The sequence below is a fragment of the Lampetra planeri genome, chromosome 23 (genome assembly GCF_965212315.1).
Source record: "Lampetra planeri chromosome 23, kcLamPlan1.2.h2, whole genome shotgun sequence".
NCBI lineage: Eukaryota > Metazoa > Chordata > Hyperoartia > Petromyzontiformes > Petromyzontidae > Lampetra > Lampetra planeri.
Window position 1 is genome coordinate 1,180,455 of NC_136129.1, and position 22,655 is coordinate 1,203,109.

At 49.8% G+C, this 22,655-nt stretch overlaps 1 protein-coding gene across 9 annotated transcripts in view; it reads right to left on the reverse strand.

Annotated features, from left to right (window-relative positions):
• The window catches only part of LOC144726205 (serine/threonine-protein kinase Sgk1-like), a 54,004-nt gene extending 33,990 nt beyond the window's left edge, over window positions 1–20,014 (reverse strand). Inside the window, exons 1-4 of one of the 9 annotated variants that reach the window (XM_078604703.1) lie at window positions 19,858–20,014; window positions 10,632–10,715; window positions 9,158–9,230; window positions 945–1,020 (exon numbers count right to left, since the gene is read on the reverse strand). In XM_078604703.1, coding sequence (XP_078460829.1) covers window positions 945–1,020; window positions 9,158–9,230; window positions 10,632–10,715; window positions 19,858–19,920 — 296 coding nt within the window. In that variant the 5' untranslated portion in view covers window positions 19,921–20,014. Of the gene's footprint in view, window positions 1–944; window positions 1,021–1,175; window positions 1,253–1,395; window positions 1,421–2,678; window positions 2,789–4,202; window positions 4,283–5,161; window positions 5,361–9,157; window positions 9,231–9,763; window positions 9,820–10,631; window positions 10,716–12,154; window positions 12,263–19,857 lie in introns of those variants that run through there. The other 8 variants (XM_078604710.1, XM_078604712.1, XM_078604707.1 and 5 more) reach the window with 8 other exon arrangements.
• Between the last annotated feature and the right edge of the window lie 2,641 nt (window positions 20,015–22,655).

Genomic DNA, 22,655 nt, shown 5'->3' on the forward strand with positions numbered 1-22,655 from the left:
GGGTATAACTCAATGGGTTCCGGATCTCACTTCATTTTGGCCTCTTTTACCCATCACCAAGTCGGGGCTTTGTTACGGTCGCATCCATATCTCCTGAAACATATAAAGCAACTACATTTCCTCTCGTGCGTGTTTATTTAGGTAGGGCATCATCAGCCTCGTGTGGAACGAACCGATTGGAGGCGTTCGCCTCAATTAGTAGTTGTGGCCAATAATGGGAAAGCGTTAGACGAGCGAATCGACGTGGTGCTTAATAAATGACGGGGTTATTACCGGAGGATTACTCACCAAGTTCAAGACTTGCCCAGGCCACCGTTTACATGAAGCCTGGCCGTGCCCATGCCTCCAGGTGCAAGAAAAGGCCCTCGTGTTTTGGGGCCGCTGTATCTATCTGAGGTCCAGCCTTGCCTACTTGGGCGTATTCCACGGTGCCTGCTGAGGCACGGAGGAATCCGGTCCCCAACAAAGAGGCCGAACCGCAACCTCAGCGTTGGAATCATAATCTTGATTTATCCTGGATAAATCTGAAGAGCTGTGAAGCTCTTTATTCCACAGATGTCCAGTAGGAGTTGGGTCAGAAAGTTACAACAACAACAACAACAACAAACAATACAAAGACACGATAGGAGTGTAAAGTATAGGAAAGGAAAGAAAATCACTCAAAATAAATACGTAAAATAGATCAAGTATGTAAGTAAACCTTTCATAAGTTCACCCAAGCTTGGGCAAGACAACACACAGTCAGTCCCCCAATACAATTGCATGTTAACACTGAACTATCGTTGCAAGGCTGTATGTAACCTGCCGGATACGCCACCAGACTTTTCACAAAAGCGGCAATTATTTTGCCAAAACGGGGTGGTTCGTCGGCTTAAACGCGCCGCACAAACGGGTCCCGAGGGGGTGTCGGTGTGATGGGAGCAGGTGGGGTGCCGCGTACTCACTGTTGACAGACGTGCGGGTCCGACACTACCCTCTGGATGAAGCTGTTGAGTCCGTTCCTCCTCTGCTTAATGAAAACTGGAACGAGACAAATACGCGCCCAGCGTCACACGGCACCACCGTCGCCGCCTTCAACGGCGGTCATAAACTCGTATCACAACTGCTGCGTGCGAGTGAGCCTGTGATTTTACAGGTAAAGTTACTGCTGCGTCGGGGGTAGAGCCTTAACTAACCGAAGAGAGCCCCCAAAACACCCGGCGATTCAGAGCGAGCTTCATCACAATCCGCGTCCCCTCCCACTGTCACCATGACCAGCCCCCCCCCGCCCGCCCGCCCCCCACCCCGCTCTCCAGACCAGCTCCCCTCCCTCGAACTTATCGGGAGTCCACCGAACAATGTTTCGCAAAGTCAAGTTCAGCAAAAAAACTTGTTGACAGTAACACACAGATGAACCTCAATATTTGCTGCTGCTGCTGTCTGTGGAGCGCGACACTCGCTACACCTGTTACCCATCCCCTGCCCCCCCCACCCCCCACGTGTCGCCCAGGTGTGTGTGCGTGACAGGAGCGCGGGACGTTACCAGGACCCAGCTGAAACCGGCCGCACACACGAGGGGGGGGAGGTGGGGGGGAACACGTGGCAGGGAGTTCCCGTGACCCGCGAGAGACGAGGCCTGAACTGCGGTCGGAACCGGAAAACCAGCTGAGCTCTGCCATCGCCAGTCACGGTGGAAACTGGGAGCTGGGGACCTCAGCACAGGCGAGGAATTTACGCAGCCCAGGATCGTTCAACCGAAGACGATGCTGGGGGCGGTTGGGGGGCGAAGCCTTCTTGAGAGCAGCCCCCAAACCATCTGGCACGCCGTCACCGGACGTCCGAAACGTGCCGAGCGTCCCGTGATTACGCGATCCGCGCAAGACGCGTCGACTGAACCTCGCCTTCCCATACAATCTAAGCATTGAAGTGGGCCCCTGTTTCTGTACTGAAAATGTATTTAATTTGACGACTTGTTTTTCTTATGCTACTCGTTGTGCACGGTTGTGATTTTACTCCGCTCGGTCGGTGCTGGCCGCTGAGGTCGTGACGCGTTTCTTTTCTCGTTCCTGTTGCTCCGTGTGCCCCCCCCTCCCCGCGCACCGATGTGCTACTTTATTGAGGGGCGATATTGGTACGTAAAATGAAGGTTCATTTGATTGAACCCTGCCTCAAGCTCAACACTCCGCAAGAGCAGCACGCTACATCGCAAAGGCCTCAAGGGCAAATTGTGATCTTTGTTGAAACGTCTAGAATGAAACAACACACGATGCAATGCTTTTCGAGCAGGGCTACGAGGGGGCCTCCATTCAGCAGTAGATAATGGCTACTGCTGACCATGATGACGATATACTCAAGATGCTGTGCAACAAAATGATTATAGCATACGTTGACTGGGGCTCTGTATTATAAACAGAATACTATTGCCAACATCTGGCTAACGAGCAGCATTTGATTAACGAGTCTGACTTTGCTGATGACACCCAGAAGGTCAAAACCGGGCCAGAGTTTGTTTGTTTAAACAAATGCTGCCGGATAATAACGTTGGCCTGAGAAGCCCAGAGGCTGATGGGCAAAAACATTTGGCGTTTTTCCCCGCACCGCCGATTAGCGCAGTTGGCTACGTACGACACGAACGGAGTTCAACGTTCTTCGTGGAGCGATAAACAAAGGGCTTGCAGTGGTCACACTCACGCACTCACAGCAAGGAGGGCCCACGTTCGATTCCTGACTCGGGCGATTTCTGCGTGGAGTTTGTTCTCCCCCTGTTCTGCGTCGGCTCCCTCCGGGTTCTCTGGCTTGTCCTCCCACAACTCAGACTACGCAATGTTATTGGTGTTGACCAAACACCCCAACGCAGGACCCTCCTGAAAACAATCATCTTTGTGCTTATTGCAGCTATCCTCAGTATGCATTATGTTGAACTCCTTTCACACCCGACGCAGCCAGCTGATCGGAGGTGTGGGTAAATAAGTAGTTCGTTATTATATTTATGAGAGAGAAGAGTGAAATGAGGATCAAGTTCATTGGACCAGGGGCAGAGAGCCACCGGCAGAGAAGGGAGCGTCCGTGGCTTGTCTAAGCGGTGGGTGCACCCCCGAGAGCACAAGTCGGTCGAAGGTATCAGAGGCCCTGAAGTGAGCGGAGCACAAGATGTGGGCGAGGAGAGCAGAGCAAGACGAGATGGCAGAGGCAGGAAGGGGAAACCCTTTACAAGATCTTGGGGTTGTTGTTTTTGTTGTTGTATCCATTAACACGGAAGCAGTAGGCAGCATTAATCTATCTGAGTAACGTGTGTTTAGAAAAATACAATCATGGACAAGTTATGAATAGTTTTTTTAGTTTTTGTTTGTTGCGGTTGCACCCGATTCAAGAGCCTAATGACTCACAGGGCTATACCAAATAGATTAAACTGAAATGAATGAACGGTGTGGCTCGCCCACAGTTGCTTGACTGTTTTAAGAAGAAAAGAACAACCCACAGGAAGCTTCTGGTATCTGCCAATGCAACGGAAGATTGTGGGTGACGCTTGTAGTGGGGGGGGGAAGCAAATGCGATTATCCGTTCAAAAGAGACGACGAGAGTGATTTGCTTCAATGAAATGGGAGTGATGTCAACATGGTTCATTTAAATATTTTATTTATTGCAAGTTTCCCACAACTGTATGATGTCCACCATCCACTGAAGGTAATCCTGGCAGCAACACGGGGCCTTTCGTCACGCCTCCCTGCTATTGGGTTAGAAATGATCAAATTGATGGGTAAATCGTCGTGGAAACTAGGTAATGGGAAAGATAATGGGTAGCCTTGCCTTACATATAATAGAGAATGAACACGAGAGAATGATCGCAGGAGATGCACGTTAGTGACACATTTATATACCATCTAACCCAACAAAAACCTTTGCTATGAAATGCTATCCAGCAGGAGAAGAAGCCTGACCCAGTGTTCAAAGCCAATGGGTCACGACGAATAGCAATGCACGTACACCTCTTGAACCTATACATTGCGTTACATATTTTACTCAACTAAGGTATTTTTGCAACGTAACAAATTCCGTCATGCAATTATTTACCTTCACGTCACTGCTGAGCAAATTGCGATGACCCGGGCGATAATGATTAAGGTTCTATCGCTTATTATAGATTCTTAAGCACGGCCAATCGTTCATCTCAGGAAGGGGTCAAAAGAAAAAAAGCTAATTAATTGAACATCCTGCTGTCTTACCGCGCAGTCTGTGCTTTTGTTTTGCACGATACGTCCTGATTCATCCCGTCAATCATCGGGGGAAGAAACATCGAAAACTCCTTCAGTCAGCAGAAACGGAGAACAAACGTGGAAAAGAATACAGATCGAATTCTGCAGCCACTTCCACATGCCGTGGAAGCCATTCCTTATTGCTGTGCAAATGCAAAAAATACATCTTACTTCTTCTTGTTTCTTTCGGTAAAGTCACATAGAAGGGAAATAATAAAATAAAAAAATAAAAAAAATTCTTGTGAGAAATAATAATATTAATAAAATAAAATTATTGCGAGAATTACATTTTATGATGTTTTATTTTTATTATTTTATTATTTCCCTTCTACGTGACTTTACCGAAAGAACCAAGAAGATGAATCCCTGCAGTCACGAAAGCTTTAAATCGAAACATCTTACTTGTCATCCATACGCCAATTGACAAAAATCACTCCCCCCCCCCCCGAGCTAATACAGAGCCTGAATTAAGCAAAACATCGTAATTGCCGTGGCACACGTGTTGCGAAGCCCTAGACAAACGAACGAGAATTTATTTTTTATTTTGAACTCCTGCTGAACCGAATGTGTGGAACTTCGATTCGAATGTCGGATTGGCGGCGCTCGTTCGGCACCTCTCCTGGTGACACCATCAGCCTTCTAAGCCACCAATCCAATCGGTTCCTCATTACCTTTTTCGTCAACGTACGCCAAAAGAAAATAAAAAAAATACTTAAATGTAAATAGGTTTGTTGAACTCGGGCTACAAACAAATTGTCCGCCAACTGAGTAAATAGGTCCAACAGCAAGTCACGAGCACGGTGAGATATTTGCCTTACGTAACTGCGCCGGTCGCCCTTGCTCAGCTGCACTGACTGAAAGTACAAAACGCTCAGTAGCAAACGTGAACCCCGGTCACCCTCCTCCCCCCACCCGCCCCGGAGACTTACCGAGAGCAGTGGCCGTGCACGAGATCGACTCGCTGTGCCCAAGGAGCACGAGACGTTCTCAGCGAGCTGTCCGGTGGAACAGAGACGCGGCGAAGTTTTGTCGACACCCGTGGAGATTAAAACAGAAGAAGAAGCTGCGAACTGCTCCGCTCCGAGCGGCAAAGTAGAGCAGAGTGGAATGTGCAGATTTCTAAGAGCTCTGTTATCAGGATCATGCAATAATGGCATGGCGCAATGCGATTAAAAACAGCACCCTCCCCTCCCCTCCCCAGCCACCCGACACAGCACAACACCACGGCCAACGCCAACCCCCCCGGCTCAATCCGCCAATGGCCCTGGCGCTCCCCAGACAGGCCAACGCACGGTGCGTTAATCATTAGCTGTTCCCAAACGAGGCTCGCATTAAATAGTGCCGCCCCCCCCCCATGGGTCACCACGCGTAGCGGGCTGCGTGCGACGTGCCCTGCAGCGGGGGGCCCTCACGGGGAGCAGCTGACCCCGAGCATTTCCTACAAACACTGCTGGAGGGTTTCCAGCCCAATAATGTTGACTCCTCTGCCTATCTGCATACAATGCCAGGTTACCTGTGCTCCTGTGTCTGTCCGTAGACAGCCCCCCCCCCCCTGAGTGGCACTGTGAACAAATACATTTGCTGCACGCGAATTGGCGTTGGAGCTTCTCCGGGGAGCATTGTGCGATACGTACCGTGCGCTATTTAGGTACTGGAGAAAAATAAGTTATATTTAAAAATGCTTTTTTTAAAACACGCTTTAATAAAATGTACCGTACGAGTAATGGCAGAACTCCACGACTCCAGGAAGTGGCCACAAAGCTTGCCGTAACATAAGGGGTCGTGGTGATTTACAGCCAACGTCAGTTGAGCGTGGACAATTAGACCCAAGACGAAACATAACATATAAAAAAGAATGTTTAAAATATATATTTTTGATAGAATATAGTATTGTCATCAGTATGACATAAGTATACAGTACCAAGTTTGCAGTCGATACCACATTGGGAAGTGGGTTAAAATTGAGTTACAAGATTTTAGGATATGACAACAACAACAACAACAGAGTGAGTTAATAGAAAAGCGTGTAAAAAAGCATTTTTATTTATTTTATTATGATAGAATATAGTCTTGTCATCAGTATGACATAAGTATACCAAGTTTGCAGTCAATACCACATTGGGAAGTGGGTTAAATTTTAGTTACAAGATTTGAGGATACGACAACAACAACAACAGAGTTAAATAAAAGCGTGTAAAAACACTTGTCGCCCTGTGATGCGGCGGGTCTCTTGTGTGGGTGGCTGCATGTTGTGATAACAGCCAGGCCCAGGACCGCGAGAAAGTCGCTCACGAAAATCGTTCGGCCTAATCGCCCTCAACTGCTTTGTCCCACACCTGAGCGAGCAGTTGAGGAGGTGTCTAAGCCAATCTCCACCCCCCCGCCCCCAACATCAGGATCATCATGGCCAGTCGCTATTTAAAAATGAGAGCGATGGTGAAATACCTCACGACAAAATCGCTGCTTGAAGGTTGGAGCCTGTCTCCGATGTGAGCAACTGGTTGTGCAACTGATCACTCATCAGGTGCGGACCTACCTTGAGGAAAAAATCTAAGTCTTGGTTTTAATCTATGAAGCATGAGGTCTTCTGTATCGACTAGTGGGCTTCCAATGGGCTCATGAAAAGCAGCGTTTTGACTCCGTTAACACTTTGAAAGCCTCACCACCACCACCATCATCACCATCAATTGGGATTGCACACAGCAATTCGCTTATCGTGTTGTCACGTGCTCCAAGACGTCAAGGTGCTCTATCAAAAACAAATCGTTGTCATTGCAACCATCGGTTGTTGGTAGAACTTCCAATGTAGGGCTCTCATCCCCGCGTGAAACAGCATCTTGGCCTCTCAGTCACTGCACTAATGACGAACATCGCCACGACCACACTCACTCCAGCACACCTCACGAGTGCCACCGCAGGTACCAAACGTGACCCTGATAAATCGATGAAAGATGAACGCGATGATAAAAAAATATCTCTGCTCCCCCTCTCGTCAATAACTAACAACTCTCTGTCCCTCTCTCTCTCTAACAACTCCCCTCATCGTTTTTACAGTTGTCCACTGTGAGATGTGGGCACAATTTCAGTCTCCGCAGGCTCAAATTACACATCCGACGATGCTCTGTCTCTTATCAGCAGAATTCTCATCCCACTGCACTCATTGCGCCGAGGCTCCAGAAATGGCAGAAGCAACGCTACTCTGGTGGAGGCTGATGCTGATCATGGGCCGTGATCGAACAATGTAAATAACGACTCCTTCCCACGTTTGTCTCTCTACAAGAAAACAAACTATCTTTTGACACAAGCCATTAGCTGCAAGGCCTTCTGGGAGTCCATGTTTGCAGCAGCATTAGTTCAACACAAACACATTCTGGACCAGTATCGACATTCAGTATCTCATTATGGTCTTCAGAGGAGGACCCTAGTACCCTCCCAGCCTCGGCTCTTGCGCTGGACGCTGGGGAGGTTGGGTCTTCTCAAGCGCTGCCCCCCAAGGATCTGGAATGCCTTGCCGGCGGTGATCCGGCATGCTACAGGGCCTCGGTGTGTTGAGGAGGGAGTGCAAGACTCACGATTTTCTTGTGGCTCTTACTTAAACCATTATACTGGTAGGAACACCAGCCCACAGGGGATTATTGTGTCTGTCGTGCATGGAAGGGCTGGGTGGGGAGGGAGGGGCTGGGTGGGGAGAGGAGGGTGGGGAGGGGCTGGGTGGGGAGGGTGGGGAGGGGCTGGGTGGGAGGGGTGGGGCTGGGTGGGGAGGGGCTGGGTGGGGAGGGGCTGGTCACCGCGTGGTGCCCTTATAAAACTCAATGTTTAAACTACTCACGCCGGCTTGTGCCCGCCCTCACAGTCGGGCATATTTGCGGAATACACCACGCCGCCATTGACCCTGGCCATTGACCGAGCAACCCAACGTTCCTACCAGCTTCCTCCGCAGGAATGTGTTTTTATTGTAGTTGCATTTTATTTTAGTGTACAAATATTTTCAAATACTCCCTTCAGTGGAGGTGATATTACATTTAAAATAAATATGGTTTACGGAGGATAACAACAAGAAAATCAATCACAGTTCTTTCCCATATTTATCTCCCCACATAAAAAAAGTTAATTTTATACAAGCCATCAGCCACAATAAAACTACCGCTCCGTCGTTTAGATGCGACAATCGTCATATTGCGTGTGTTTACGTGTGTCCTTCGGACTAATGAGGAATGCGATCCTACGACGGTCGAATTCGGTGAGTTCAGTGTTGGCACGACTCAGCCCTCGTTGTCATCTGGATGCCTTAATTAGCAAAGCTGCGCTGGCAACGATAATTCTTGCTCAAACAATGAAATCGATGGAGTCTCAAGACTTGTTCTTGAGAGTTCTGCTTTGGCGAAGGCTGGATGACTCCTTTCTTAACGATTTTTTGCCGTACGTGGGAAGAAACACAAGGGGAGAACACTCAACTTATACAGTTTGGAACCTATTTGCTGTACTGCACTGTCTTCTACACACACCTTGCTGCCTCTGCAGGTTTGGTGTCTCGTGCATGATTAGAAAGATCTTGGTGGAAAATCCCTCCACCAATCCATCCTCAGAGTTGTTGAATAACAGGTGGCGAGATGTTGACCACCTCGCCTGGTATACAGGAGATCGTGGGTTCGATCCGACTCTGACGCCTGTATATTTAAAGTTTGCCCCCCTCCACATTTAGAAACATGCGTTTAGAGTATTTGGCTGCTTACATTTTACACGTGATGATAAGCTACTTCGTTGAGTTATCATTTGTGGCGCTTTTGTAAAAGAGCTAAATAGCTCAGTGGGCCTTACCTGGAAAAATCTAAAGTTTAGTGTAGTTAGTATATCGCCACAGCAGACAGTCGAACAAATATCCTAACCACACACACGCACGCGTAAGACAGATGAGGTCTCCTCACCTCCGTCCAGAGTGTTCCCAAAGATGCTTTTCGATGGAAGTTTCACATTCAGCTCTGGAAACTGCTTCTTCAGCTGTGTCGGGAAGAGAGGGAGAAGACAATCAATACTGAAACAAGGCAATGGACAAAGACGAAGCCGTACAGTGCCTGAGTAAACACGTGGCATATTGAACAGCGCCAAAGACTGAAGTTCACCGTTATCCACATTGGCACGATTATACCGGTCTGCAGGTAGCAATAATATAAACATCGGGCATCTTGGCGGGCTTCTTTGAGATGTCAGCATCGAAACGAAGTGCTGACACTGGTACTGACAACACCGTGTAGTTTTGTGTTCATCTGTCCAGCGAGTCGCATTGCTCTTCGTTGGCCACAAATTGTTCTCAGCACCCGCAATGTGCATACTCCCGTCGTATTTCAGAAGCTCAGCAGGGCTTCTTGAGCCTTGGGTGAGCCAACTACCAGGCACAGCCGGTGTTCAAAGCTGCGGGGCCCATGCTGTAGGCTGCATAGGTCAGTGCAGCAGCAAAATACACTGCTGCATTGTACTTCTATGTTCCCACGTCCACGCTATCCTTGCTAAATTCACCAACCCAGAGGACTGACCAGTGATGTGAAGTTCACCCTCCGGCGGCTGATTCGCTCCCTTGACCCGGTGCTAATGAGAGTCGCTCATGCACAGTGAGGTGGGCGCGGTGTGGGGAGCACAGGTGGTGCGTCCGCCAGCCATCGCCACCAACGAAATCCATAACACCTGGATCGCTCCCATGACGTCTATCCAACTTCGGAATCGATTGAACACAGAATCGATGCTTTGGATTGATCCACCTGCCTGGTGGCCGCATACTGTATATCATCAACCATGAGCAATCCGCTGATGGATGAAGGCCTAGCAGTGATGGCTTTAATCTAAGTTGTCTTGTGGTTGTTGTTGTTGTTGTTGTTTGACTTGCATCCCACTGGGATTTTTGCACACAGCGTTGGTGTACGGTGCTTTTTCTGGAAGATTTTATTGCTGTTTTTGGATTTTTCTGTTTGCACATAGTCACTTTAAGATGTTTTCTTGTTCATGTTTTTTGTTTGTTGCGGTTGCACCCGATTCAAGAGCCGAATGGCTCACAGGGCTATACCAAATGAATGAAACTGAAACTAGAAAGTGACCGCCAACAACCCTCAATCCGGAAATACAATAATCCACCTGCACATTAAATGATTGAATCGCTCCGTCTCCTCAGTGTACGCCCCCTTCGATGTCTTCCATTCAACGGCTGCAACTCCGTATTCTTTTGTACTTACCATCGTCATCATCCCTTTATGATAGCCAACACATACCCTGCCCCAGGCCTGATTTTATTTAAGCTTGAACAACCTTTATGACCTGCGGCACCACCCACGGCCCTGTCGCTGTCTTCCAATGCCATTCAAAGCAAGACTCTCTGGACACCGCTACCGTGTAGGGCGGCGCGGCGCGTACCACGGTGTGGAGGTGGCTGAACTCCGTGTGCTTGTGGAGGACAGACCAGGAGGAGCCCTCTTGTGTCACCACCACTTTGAACGCCTGCCACCACACGCACACGCAAAGACAAAGATCCCACGTGTAGCCTTAACAGACTGTTGGGGCAATTGCTGTTAGCGAGTAGCACCTATGAAAGCCGGCACGGCACACGAGGGGGTGGGTGGTCAGCACCACGCCCAGCTGCCTTTGTCTCCCCAGCGGCGATGCTTACACACCGCAACAATGACTCATTTGAGGTTGAGTCGACCTAGGGAAGGTCCAGGACCAGTTCAGATAATCGTTTTTGGTATTGACCGTGAGTGGGAATCGAACGCAGGTCGCTGGGTTCGTAGCACAGCGCTAACCATTACACTACCGCTCCCCACACACACACGCACCACACACACGTGCAGTTTCTACAGCTCTCGCCCGTAAGCGTTGTCCACATCGCGACGGGTCAGGCCAACACCATCCCACCCCATCCACCCTATGTCTCTCCAGTTCTGCGGACCTGTCACTCATTTTATGTTGATCTCACGACAAAAGGGAGATGCAGGCAGGGTTTTAAGTCCCAGATGCCAACGTTGACAATGTCTAAAGGCCAGGAATGCAACTCGGGTAACACAAGTTGAAAAATAATTATAACAAACGAGCTTTACTACCCGGCTTCGCCCGGGACTTGGATTCACCACGCCCGGCCGCCTTTGTCTCCCCAGTGGCGATGTTCACACACCGCACCAGTTACAGTAAAACCTTGGATTGCGAGCATAATTCATTCCGGAAACGTGTTTGTAATCCAAAGCACTCGTATATCAGTTGTGATCACGTGACGCTCGGCAGACAAAGCGTATACACGTACTACTCGTATTGCAAGACCTCGCTCGTTTATCAAATTACTGTTCATTTAAATTTTTTGCTCGTCTTGCAAAACACTCGCAGACCAAGTTACTCGCAATCCAAGGTTTTACTGTACTCGTTTGAGGCTGAGTCGACCTAGGGGAGGCCCAGGAGTGGTTAAAATAATCGTCACCGGTGGTGGCTGTGAGCGGGAATCGAACTCGAGTCACCGGGTTCGTAGCATAGCGCGCTAACCACTACACTACCGCTCCCCCCACACAAGTTCAAGTTCATTTATTAGGTATAGCCCTGCGAGCCATTCGGCTCTTGAATCGGGTGCAACCGCAACAAACAAAAACATGAACAAAAAAACATCTTAAAGTGAATATGTGACTAAGTGCAAACAGAAAATCCAAGAAAAGACAGCAAAATATTGCAGAAAAAAATCACCGTACACCAACGCTGTGTTCAAAAATCCCAGTGGGATGCAAGCCAAACAACCAACAACAACCACAAGACAACTTAGATTAAGGCAACCAGTCTAACTCTGTACTACAACAAACAAACATGGCTAAACCAATACACTTTTCGAAATCACCAAAATAAAGCCATAGGTACACATACACGCGCTTGCTGCAGACACATACAACTTTCAGGGTGCGTACCGCAGTAAACGACTGAAATAATAAAGCAGCAATGCTGCGCGAAAGACGCCTTAGACCTGCAACACATTTGTATTTCACTCGCGGAGGGTTGGGGAGGGGTGCGTGACATCAGCAGCCACACTGCGTGACGCTTCCGAACACGGGTCACATGACAGATGTGACGTCACAGCTCACTTGCCGTGCAAAATATATGCATTTTTGCGCCCCCCCCCCCCCCAAAGTGTATTTTTTATTATTTTTGCATGGTGTACAGTCTGGAAAGTACCCACATGGCAAATTTAAAGTTTGTTGCATGTCGGGAAGTACGCTAAACATTTTGAACAGACACACATTATCACAAATCTCCCTTTTATATATAGATCCCTTTTATATACACCCCCGTCGTGAATGGTGAAGTGTCGTTACAGATTCATTTTCACTGCAGCTCCTGGGAAACTTCCAATGTAATGAGGTTTTGCAACTCACACAAGCACTTAAAAGGTGGGAGGAGTGCTGTGGTAATTACCGCCTGGCAAATATGAATCGATGTACACCGTTTCACCCAGTGAGTGGCTGTAATGGCAACTTAGCCGCACGAATAGAAGCTCAAGTTCCTGCCGCCAGGTGCTTTTCTGGTGTCACGACGACCCAGGGCCCAGGTAGGGCCCGTGGCAAAGTTTTACGGCCGCCCTCCGCCATGTTTACAGCGTCAATCGTCTCGCAGAGCTCACGAAGAGGACAGTTTAGTGCCCACACACACACACGCCATGTCACTCAATCATGGAGCAGCCATTCGCCACGAAGTGGATGGTGACGTCACAGCGGCGCCTGTGGTGCCAGGCTAGGTGCACTTTGAGCAGCAGGTGCCTGCAAGGCTCCCACACAGAAGCGGCGACCGCTCACCAGCACCACACGTTACTCACCAGCACCACACGCTACTCACCAGCACCACACGTTACTCACCAGCACCACACGTTACTCACCAGCACCACACGCTACTCACCAGCACCACACGTTACTCACCAGCACCACACGCTACTCACCAGCACCACACGTTACTCACCAGCACCACACGTTACTCACCAGCACCACACGCTACTCACCAGCACCACACGCTACTCACCAGCACCACACGCTACTCACCAGCACCACACGTTACTCACCAGCACCACACGTTACTCACCAGCACCACACGTTACTCACCAGCACCACACATTACTCACCAGCACCACACATTACTCACCAGTACCACACGTTACTCACCAGCACCACACGCTACTCACCAGCACCACACGTTACTCACCAGCACCACACGCTACTCACCAGCACCACACATTACTCACCAGTACCACACGTTACTCACCAGCACCACACGCTACTCACCAGCACCACACGTTACTCACCAGCACCACACGTTACTCACCAGCACCACACGTTACTCACCAGCACCACACGTTACTCACCAGCACCACACATTACTCACCAGCACCACACGTTACTCACCACCACCACACGTTACTCACCAGCACCACACGTTACTCACCAGCACCACACATTACTCACCAGTACCACACGTTACTCACCAGCACCACACGTTACTCACCAGCACCACACATTACTCACCAGTACCACACGTTACTCACCAGCACCACACGTTACTCACCAGCACCACACATTACTCACCAGCACCACACATTACTCACCAGTACCACACGTTACTCACCAGCACCACACGTTACTCACCAGAACCACACACTACTCACCATCACCACACGTTACTCACCAGCACCACACGTTACTCACCAGCACCACACGTTACTCACCAGCACCACACATTACTCACCAGAACCACACGCTACTCACCAGCACCACACGTTACACACCATCACCACACGTTACTCACCAGAACCACACGCTACTCACCAGCACCACACGTTACTCACCAGCACCACACGCTACTCACCAGAACCACACGCTACTCACCAGCACCACACGTTACTCACCAGCACCACACGCTACTCACCACCACCACACGTTACTCACCAGCACCACACGTTACTCACCAGCACCACACGTTACTCACCAGAACCACACGATACTCACCACCACCACACGTTACTCACCAGCACCACACGTTACTCACCAGCACCACACGTTACTCACCAGAACCACACGATACTCACCAGCACCACACGTTACTCACCATCACCACACGTTACTCACCAGCACCACACGTTACTCACCAGCACCACACGTTACTCACCAGCACCACACGTTACTCACCATCACCACACGTTACTCACCACCACCAAACGTTACTCACCAGCACCACACGTTACTCACCAGCACCACACGTTACTCACCAGCACCACACGTTACTCACCAGCACCACACGTTACTCACCATCACCACACGTTACTCACCAGCACCACACGTTACTCACCAGCACCACACGCTACTCACCATCACCACACGTTACTCACCAGCACCACACGTTACTCACCAGCACCACACGCTACTCACCAGCACCACACGTTACTCACCAGCACCACACGTTACTCACCAGCACCACACGCTACTCACCAGCACCACATTACTCACCAGCGCCACACGTTACTCACTAGCACCACACGTTACTCACCAGCACCACACGCTACTCACCAGCACCACACGCTACTCACCAGCGGTGCGGTCTGCTCACCATAACCACACGCTACTCGTCAACAATGCTAAGAGGAGGTTATGTATGTCCTGTATGTGCGCTGAACTTCTTTCGCACCGTACGTAGCCAACCATGCTAATCGGAGGTGCGGAGGAAGGAAAATAAACAAAACACAAAAATCAGTTCTAAAGAAATTAGTTTTCAATCTGAGATTTAGACGTGCATAGCTCACAGTGGCTTCCTAATATCAGAACGAAGAGCGTTCCAGACGGCCGCAGAAGCACATCTGAAAGTGCGCGATGCAGTGGCCGTCTTTGTTCGATGACTAAATACAGAGATGTGACAGAGAGCTTCTGATAACTTCCTGACCTGTTGGGCCGCAGGCTGGGACACGTTGAAGAGGCGACTTATTCCCAGCGACGAGACCTGAGATAAATTATTTTTGGAGAAAATGTTTTGCCTGGTGAACCCCTTGAGATGGAACATCAAGAATATGAATAGTTACGTGTTCGCACCATTCTAGAGTGCAAGGCGATCACCGCTGTGTTTCACAGTCGTTTCACAGTCCGGAGTCGGATGTTGCTGGTGTGTGCAATGGCTACTTAGTCATGTGCGACCCCGAGTCTCAAACGGCAGCCGCTGAAGTGGAAACGTCAAACTTCTCGAACTCTCAAGAGATTCAAGGGAGGGCACCTGCCACGCAAGATTGCGTGCACCGGTTGCCGAAAGTGTGTAGCACACACACCAACAACAACAGCCATTTGCCACTAAGTGGCGGTGACGTCACCACGACGCTTGTGCCAGGCTATGTGCACGTTGAGGCCACGTGAGGTGTCGAACGCCCGCTGGCAGGAGGACACGGGGCTGACCCAGGTGCCACGGGTCGACTGACCGAGATGACCGAGATGGCTGGCTGATGCACCACCTATGCCCCCTACTGTGCCAACTTGCTGTGCTTTAGCCACACACACGTGGTTACTTCATGCTACGCAAGGGGATGGTGGCAGCTCCATGTCGCAGGCTCGCTTCGTCCCTCTATTTAAGACCAAGATAGGAGGATGTCTCCAAAAATATGGATGTCACCTGATACGACTGCTTGTAATTACCGGTGAAACGTCGCGGTACTAAAATTGTAAATGTTGTGGGTTTACTCTCCAACACACCGGTGTGCTGTACTAGTAACGAATTGCCATGCTTTGTTTATGTACGTGACAAGCCCTACTAATTGGCTGTGCCGGGTGGTGGCGGGTTCTCACGACACATTTATATTTACGTGATTTAACCCCAAAAACACCTCTATTACGGCTCCACGGGTCAATCGGCGGAGAGCGGCAACCAGCTCCTGCATGACAATGCCCCCCCCCCACCAAGGCCTCGTGCACCGCACAAGTCGCCAAGGGCACAAATTGCCATCGAGCGCCGCCACAGTGACGAACCGTCGCTGCGTCCTGCCCATTCTCCAGATGCTGGCACCCAGCCACTTTCAAACCCGTGCCCTGCATTGAAGGGGAAGTTTGCGTGGATAGCATTGAAACAAAAGTTGCCTCCTGTGAGGGAATCCAAAAGCTGCAAGATCATTATGAGTATTGCATTGATGGTGTATTGTCTTTGAGTTGTGCGCCTTTTGGCGTCATCTGGTCCAACACCATGTGAGACTAGGCTCTAAGGAAAGCTGTCTCGGGTGTGGACCAATCAACTTCAAGGACAGTGCATACATTATCAGAGTTATGTTTTTGTTTGCATTACGACTGCAGGTATTGTGGTCTATGCAAACATGACTCATTGTAAAAAAGGTGTCAATTTTGTTGCCAGATAAAAGGGTAAAAAAAACAATTATCAAAGAGGGTGACTGTTGAGAAATAATGTTCATCTCAATAATGGGACCCTTTTTGTCAGTATCAAAGTATGAAATAAAGTAATATTAAAAAAAACTTTTTTTAAAACACACTTTAATGAAATGTACCGTACTCGTAATGGAAGAACTCCAATGGCCCCGAAGCTTGCCACAACGTAAGGGACCGTGGTGATTTACAGCCAACGTCAGTTGAGCGTGGACAATTAGACACAAGCCGAAACATAACACTAAAAAGATTGTTAAAAAAATGTTTATGATAGAATATAGTATTGTCATCAGTATGACACAAGTATACCAAGTGTGCAGTCGATACCACATTGGGAAGTGGGTTAAATTTGAGTTACAAGATTTGAGGATACGACAACAACAGACAGAGTGAGTTAATAGAAAGCGTGTAAAAATAAGAACAGATTTACCGTTTCCGGTGTTAAGATGTTCAAGCACCGAATAGAAATCAGGTTGGCATTAACCACACGTACTTGCGGTGAGCATGCAATCAAACATGCCCTGATACTAAATGCATTGTCTTTGAACCTGGTTGTGCCTACACCAGAGGCAGCGGCCTTCCCTAGGGCCTCGTCTCACCGGTGTCAGACCAGAGAACACCAAAAAGGCATTTCGCAGATGCGGCGTCACTTTGTTATTAACACCGCCAGCCGATTTGTGTCGCCTCGATCCCCACGCCATTACCCGTCGTCTCTCAGCCTTCACTCCCAAGCCCCTCCATGTACATAAACTACTCCGTATCGCGCATGAAGAAATAGACCGTGTCGTAGAGTACAATATCTTATTGACGTGCAATATGTTGGTGATTGCTTTGATTGACGGCGTTTCGATATTCGTCTTCGCACCTTTTAAGAACGCATCCCTGACCGTAAACCGGGGGGGGGGCTATTGCTGCATCTGAATTGTTGAAGTGTTATTCCACCCATTTGGCTAAACTCTCTCGTCGAACAGTCGATACAGGCAATGAAGTCATCGTTAGCGGACTCTTCATTTCAACGTGAAATGACCCAGGAAAAGCGCATTCGCCGATTGCTGCAGAGGTTCCCAGTTCAAACCCGGCAGGCCTCCCTGGTTATTATTTGCACATTCACGAGCAGTAAGATACACGCCGGCTGCCTCACAGTGGGTGTTAACAGATCCTGCGATGTGCCTCAAAAGGGAGTAGGCCATTTTTGTGCCAGCGTCATGGTCCACGTTTGAACAATGACCTGCAATTACTCGGTTGGGAAGGCAGACCATGATGATTGCCTTGGTCTATGAGAACAGCACGAACACCAAATCTATTCAAATAATATCATTATTGGTGGCCTCTCACTTGATTTGAAATCAGGCCGTGAATTGTGAATGCTAAAATGTTTATGACATTTGCATTTTTCAGTCTGCTATAATTTTTACTTCGTACATTTAAGTGTGCTAAAGTTGTGTAATGTAAATAATTGGCAATGTTGCAGTTCTGCATGAGACAGATGATTGATTATAGGTGGGTTGCTGACTAAGTAACTGAACCTAATTCTTGGCCTGCCTCGAGACGTGACACTTTGAACTCTTGGCATTTAGAGTTGCCGAGCCCAAAAAAACATCGACCTCGTGCCCGCGGTCACCCACGGCAGACAAGAGTGTGCGGCTTCGCACGAAGGAATGTTTGTGGTTACACACAAGTTACGTTGTTTAGAGTCAGCTCGGTCAAAGGGAGAGCAAGCGTAAATGATATACCCTGGGTCATTCTGGTGGCCTGCTGTTATGATCTTGCGAATTGCAAGTAGTCGGATAATTATGACCTTGTTTTGAGGAGGTAAGCGGTGGTGTAGTGGTTAGATCACCGTACTTTGAACCCACGGCTAAACATCAGTGGTGATACCTGAACTGGTCCTGGGCTTCCTAAAACTCCCCCCGCCCATCACCAACCTGCATGAACCAGCGTGGTGAAGTATGGTCAAACGGCCATGAATGACAGAGTGTGGGGGAGGCATTCATCCAGCAGTAGATTGACAGATGGTTGTAAATTACGTTATGTTACTATTATTAAATGTTACTATTATTGTGATATTTTATTACCCACCTCGGCAATTGCTCAATCGTGTTCTGTAGGGTGAGTAGGGCAAGATTGAATTAAGTTAAACACGTGGCATTAACGCGGTGGTTATTGAGTACGCATATAGTGATGACGGGGCTGACATGGTCGAGCATCTTGCTTTGTCAGAGATGGACTCAAACCTGGGTCACATTGCAGGATCTCGTTGGACCCCAACACAGTGCTGGGGATTCACGGCCTCCGATTCGGCCAACATTCACAAGAAAATTCAATATGACGAGCGTCGTTGAGGTTTGGGGATTTAACGACCATCAATTTACTTCGAGGGCCCTTTCTGCCAAAATCTTAGGTGAATGAAAATCAATGATGTGTGTGCTGGGTTTCAGCCAGAGCGATGCTCACATGTATGTTATCACCCCCCCCCCCATCAATGCTCGACCCATCCATCGTATGACACGTGCTGAGCTATTGTCAATAGAAAAAAGCAGATAAGCAAGCCAGCACTTGGGCCGATGAGCTCAACTAGGCAAATTATTGGGTCAAACATATGAATAAAAGAATCAGCATGCTAACCTCATTCGCGTAACGACACATCCATAAGCATTAAACTGACTCCGATTAGCGTACGGTGCAAAAGAAGTTCGACAAACAAACATACGTAAGACGGTTTTTTTGCACTCACTGCATGCAACCCCACAACTATATGACACAGGTCACAGGCACCTTTTGAGAAGACAAGTCAGGGCCAACTTTCGAGAAGACAAGTCAGGGGCAACTTTTCAGCCGTGTCTGTCCTGGATCAGCAACCCGTAAAATATTTCCACGCCCGGCACACCACCACCACATCCAATATTCCTTTTGCTGTGGCTGTGGCTGCTGGTCACGTGCCCACTCCAGCCAACCGGCAGCCCAAAATACACTTAATTCTAGATTTGAAGCTTTCGTGACTGCAAGGATTCATATGTATTTTTACCTACGTGACTTTACCGAAAAAACCTAAGAGTACAAAATACACTTTTAGGTTTTTTCGGTAAAGTCGCGTACAAAATACACTCGGTGAGAAATCTGAGCTGCAAAACAAGGAGCGTGGAAAACCAACGCGGCTCACCTCACCTCGCATCATCATCATCTCAAGCGCCGACCGCCAGTGAGACCCCACGGAGACCTACCGTGTAGCGCTTGCTGCCTTCGCACACCTCCTCTGTGCTGTGGATTTCGGCAGCGAGGCCCATGGCGCCTGTTGTCGCGGCGGCCGGCGGCGGTGGTGTGCGCCGCGGTGTCGGTCCGCCTCCCCGAGGTCGCGGAGGAGGTGGCGGTGGGTCGCAGGTGCAAAAGGGGCCGCTCTGTCATTCACCCCCCCTCCCCCCCATGGTGATGTTGAGGAGCGACCTTTGGCCGGCCGAGGTAACCATACCGTTGCCTTATCGGTGAGCGTGCGGCGTGCTCCGCCCGCTCTCCATGGCGCCCGCCCATCTCTTTTATGTAAAACTTGCTGCTGAACTTGACACTGAATTGACAACAGTAAAACAAACTAGACGTAACGTTTATTGTGATGCGCCACCTCCAGTGGCGTGAGCCGTGATCTACCCGCTGTGGGATGAAGGCCTCCAAAAGCCAATGCCAACCCTCGCGGTCTCACAAACAATCCATTTAGTTCCTGCACATGAGCAGATTTCACTGCTCCATCTCTGTTGTCGATGTCCTCTCAAGCACGCTTCTTTCTTTGGTTGCCACTCCACCGTTAGCTTCTCTGCCTGCTAGGGACTCCTCGACTGTCTCATTAACCTGGACATCCAGATGCCTGAACCTTGCATTTTTCTTCAAGCTTTCAGAATCCCTGTGCACTGCTTACGGTCAAGAAAGACCTTCATGATAGTGGGCAAACCTAGGTAAAGTTACATGGGCACAGCATTCAAGGAAATACCTGTTCACATCGTGGTGGTACAGGGGTGTTCTCTGTCCCTAGCCTTCTTCGTCATTTTTTTAATTACGTAGTTTGAAAAGTGTAACAAGGATATACAAGTGAATTCCATCGTAGATTGATAAAATGCGTGGTCAATTTATTTGCCTAGTGCGGCAACGGTCCTTACTGGTCAGCCATGTTACGTACGCTGATAACCTTTTAATTGCTGCTCACTCTGAGGCGTTGGAGCCTCTGCATCTGAATGTAGAAGAGTTAGTGCCTTAACGTCAGCACGATTACAACAAAGCACCTACTTGGGTACTTTGTGTCATCAAACACCCCGTCTTCTCAACTCTCCATGAGTCGTTCGGCAGTGTAAAGAAGGTTGGAGGAGTTTCCACACCTGGCAAACGTGCTCATGGGATTTGCTGTCATTCTCATGAGGCTTCAGGATATAATGTCCTCTCTACTCTATACTTGACACCACTATACTAGTGTAGAGGTGTTACGGAGGGGGTGTTATAGAGTTGATACGGATGCGAAACAAACACACTGGGCGTGGCTATGTCTGTACGCGAGCAGGTGCTTACATCGACGTCCGCGCCGTTTAGCCTGGGGGGCTAATACGGCGCTGGGATCCCCCACGGCCCCACCCCTCAGGGGGGAGTTGCTATATAAGGCGGTGAGCCAGAGGGCTCGGGGTTGAGTGTTCAGCTTTAACCAGAGAAGCAAGAAGACCTGCTAGATAAGCCCTGGGCCTCCCTTGGATCGCTGTCCTTCTCAGGACCGACCAAGGCCAGCCAGTGGCGTGGCCCCAAGAGCCCAGAGCCGATGCTCTTGTAAGAGCCGGTCTGGGAACTCAGGGTGCCGTAATCCCAGCTTAACCAGGGCTGGGTTAGCTAGCCTCCCCTAGCCCGATAGTGGAGGACCTAGGAATAGGCTAGCTGTAACATAGGTTGTCGATCTCCCAGTTAGACGGGTGGAGGGGCCGATACCCCTTCGAGTGTTGTATATCTCGGCCTGTAGATACAACTGTGTTGAATAAATAAGTGTGCCTCCGACTACGTCGTCCAAGCCTCCTTGAACCACACTACATCTGGCGTCAGAAGTGGTCTTCTAAAAGGATGGACACGAGACGAACGGCTCGTACCAGGGAACTGGGGGCGGAGGAAACCACGGCCGACTTTGAGCCCGAGATGGCTGAAGGCGACTCCGAGCAGCCAGGGCCAAGTCCACCCACACCGCAACGTCAGGACGGATGGGGGCCATCGGCTGACGGACTGCGGCTGGCTCATTCACGACTGGCGGAACTACTTTACGCAGCAGCCGCCACATTGGAAGAAATTACTCGACTGGGGGCTGGAGGAGCTGCAAGGAGCGATGACAGCCGACATGCAGCGCCGGTTCCCGCCATTTCCACGGGCCCGAATTCGAATTTTCCGCCATGGGCACAGTGAATGCTGAGGGCGGGGCCGGGCTACGTCACGTGACTGACGTTCGGCAAACAGAAGCCGCCACGTCGTCAGGAGCGGCCAGGGCGTCACCAACAGAGCGACCGCCGATGCCACACGCCCTTCCCGCCAAAACCGTACGGAGTGACGGGAACGACAGAGAGCGATCCTCGACTGCGGACGCCGCGTTACAACAGCGTTTACCACCTCTCAAGGAGTTCGTGGGCGAAGACGGTGACTGGGGTGGCTTCCAAAGACGCTTTCTCGCTCACCAAGAGATGGCACAATGGACGGATGACGAAGCACTCCATGCGCTGCCGGCGATGCTCGACAGTGATGCCCTCGCTACCCTCACCTCGGCGCCGAGAGCGAAGCGCGCCACGCTGCAGATGGCGCTTCAACTCCTGGCTGCAGTCTATGGACCACCTTCGGACTGCAGGCAGCTGTTCTACGATCGCCAGCGGGGCACCAAGGAGTCGCCCCTGGCGTACCGTACAGCTCTCCTGGCCCTGGCGAAAACGGCTTTCCCGCGGATGGATGAGGAAGGGGTGGACGCCATGGTGACGGAGAAAATCCTGCTGTTGGCAGACGAGTTGGACATTGTCGTCTTGGC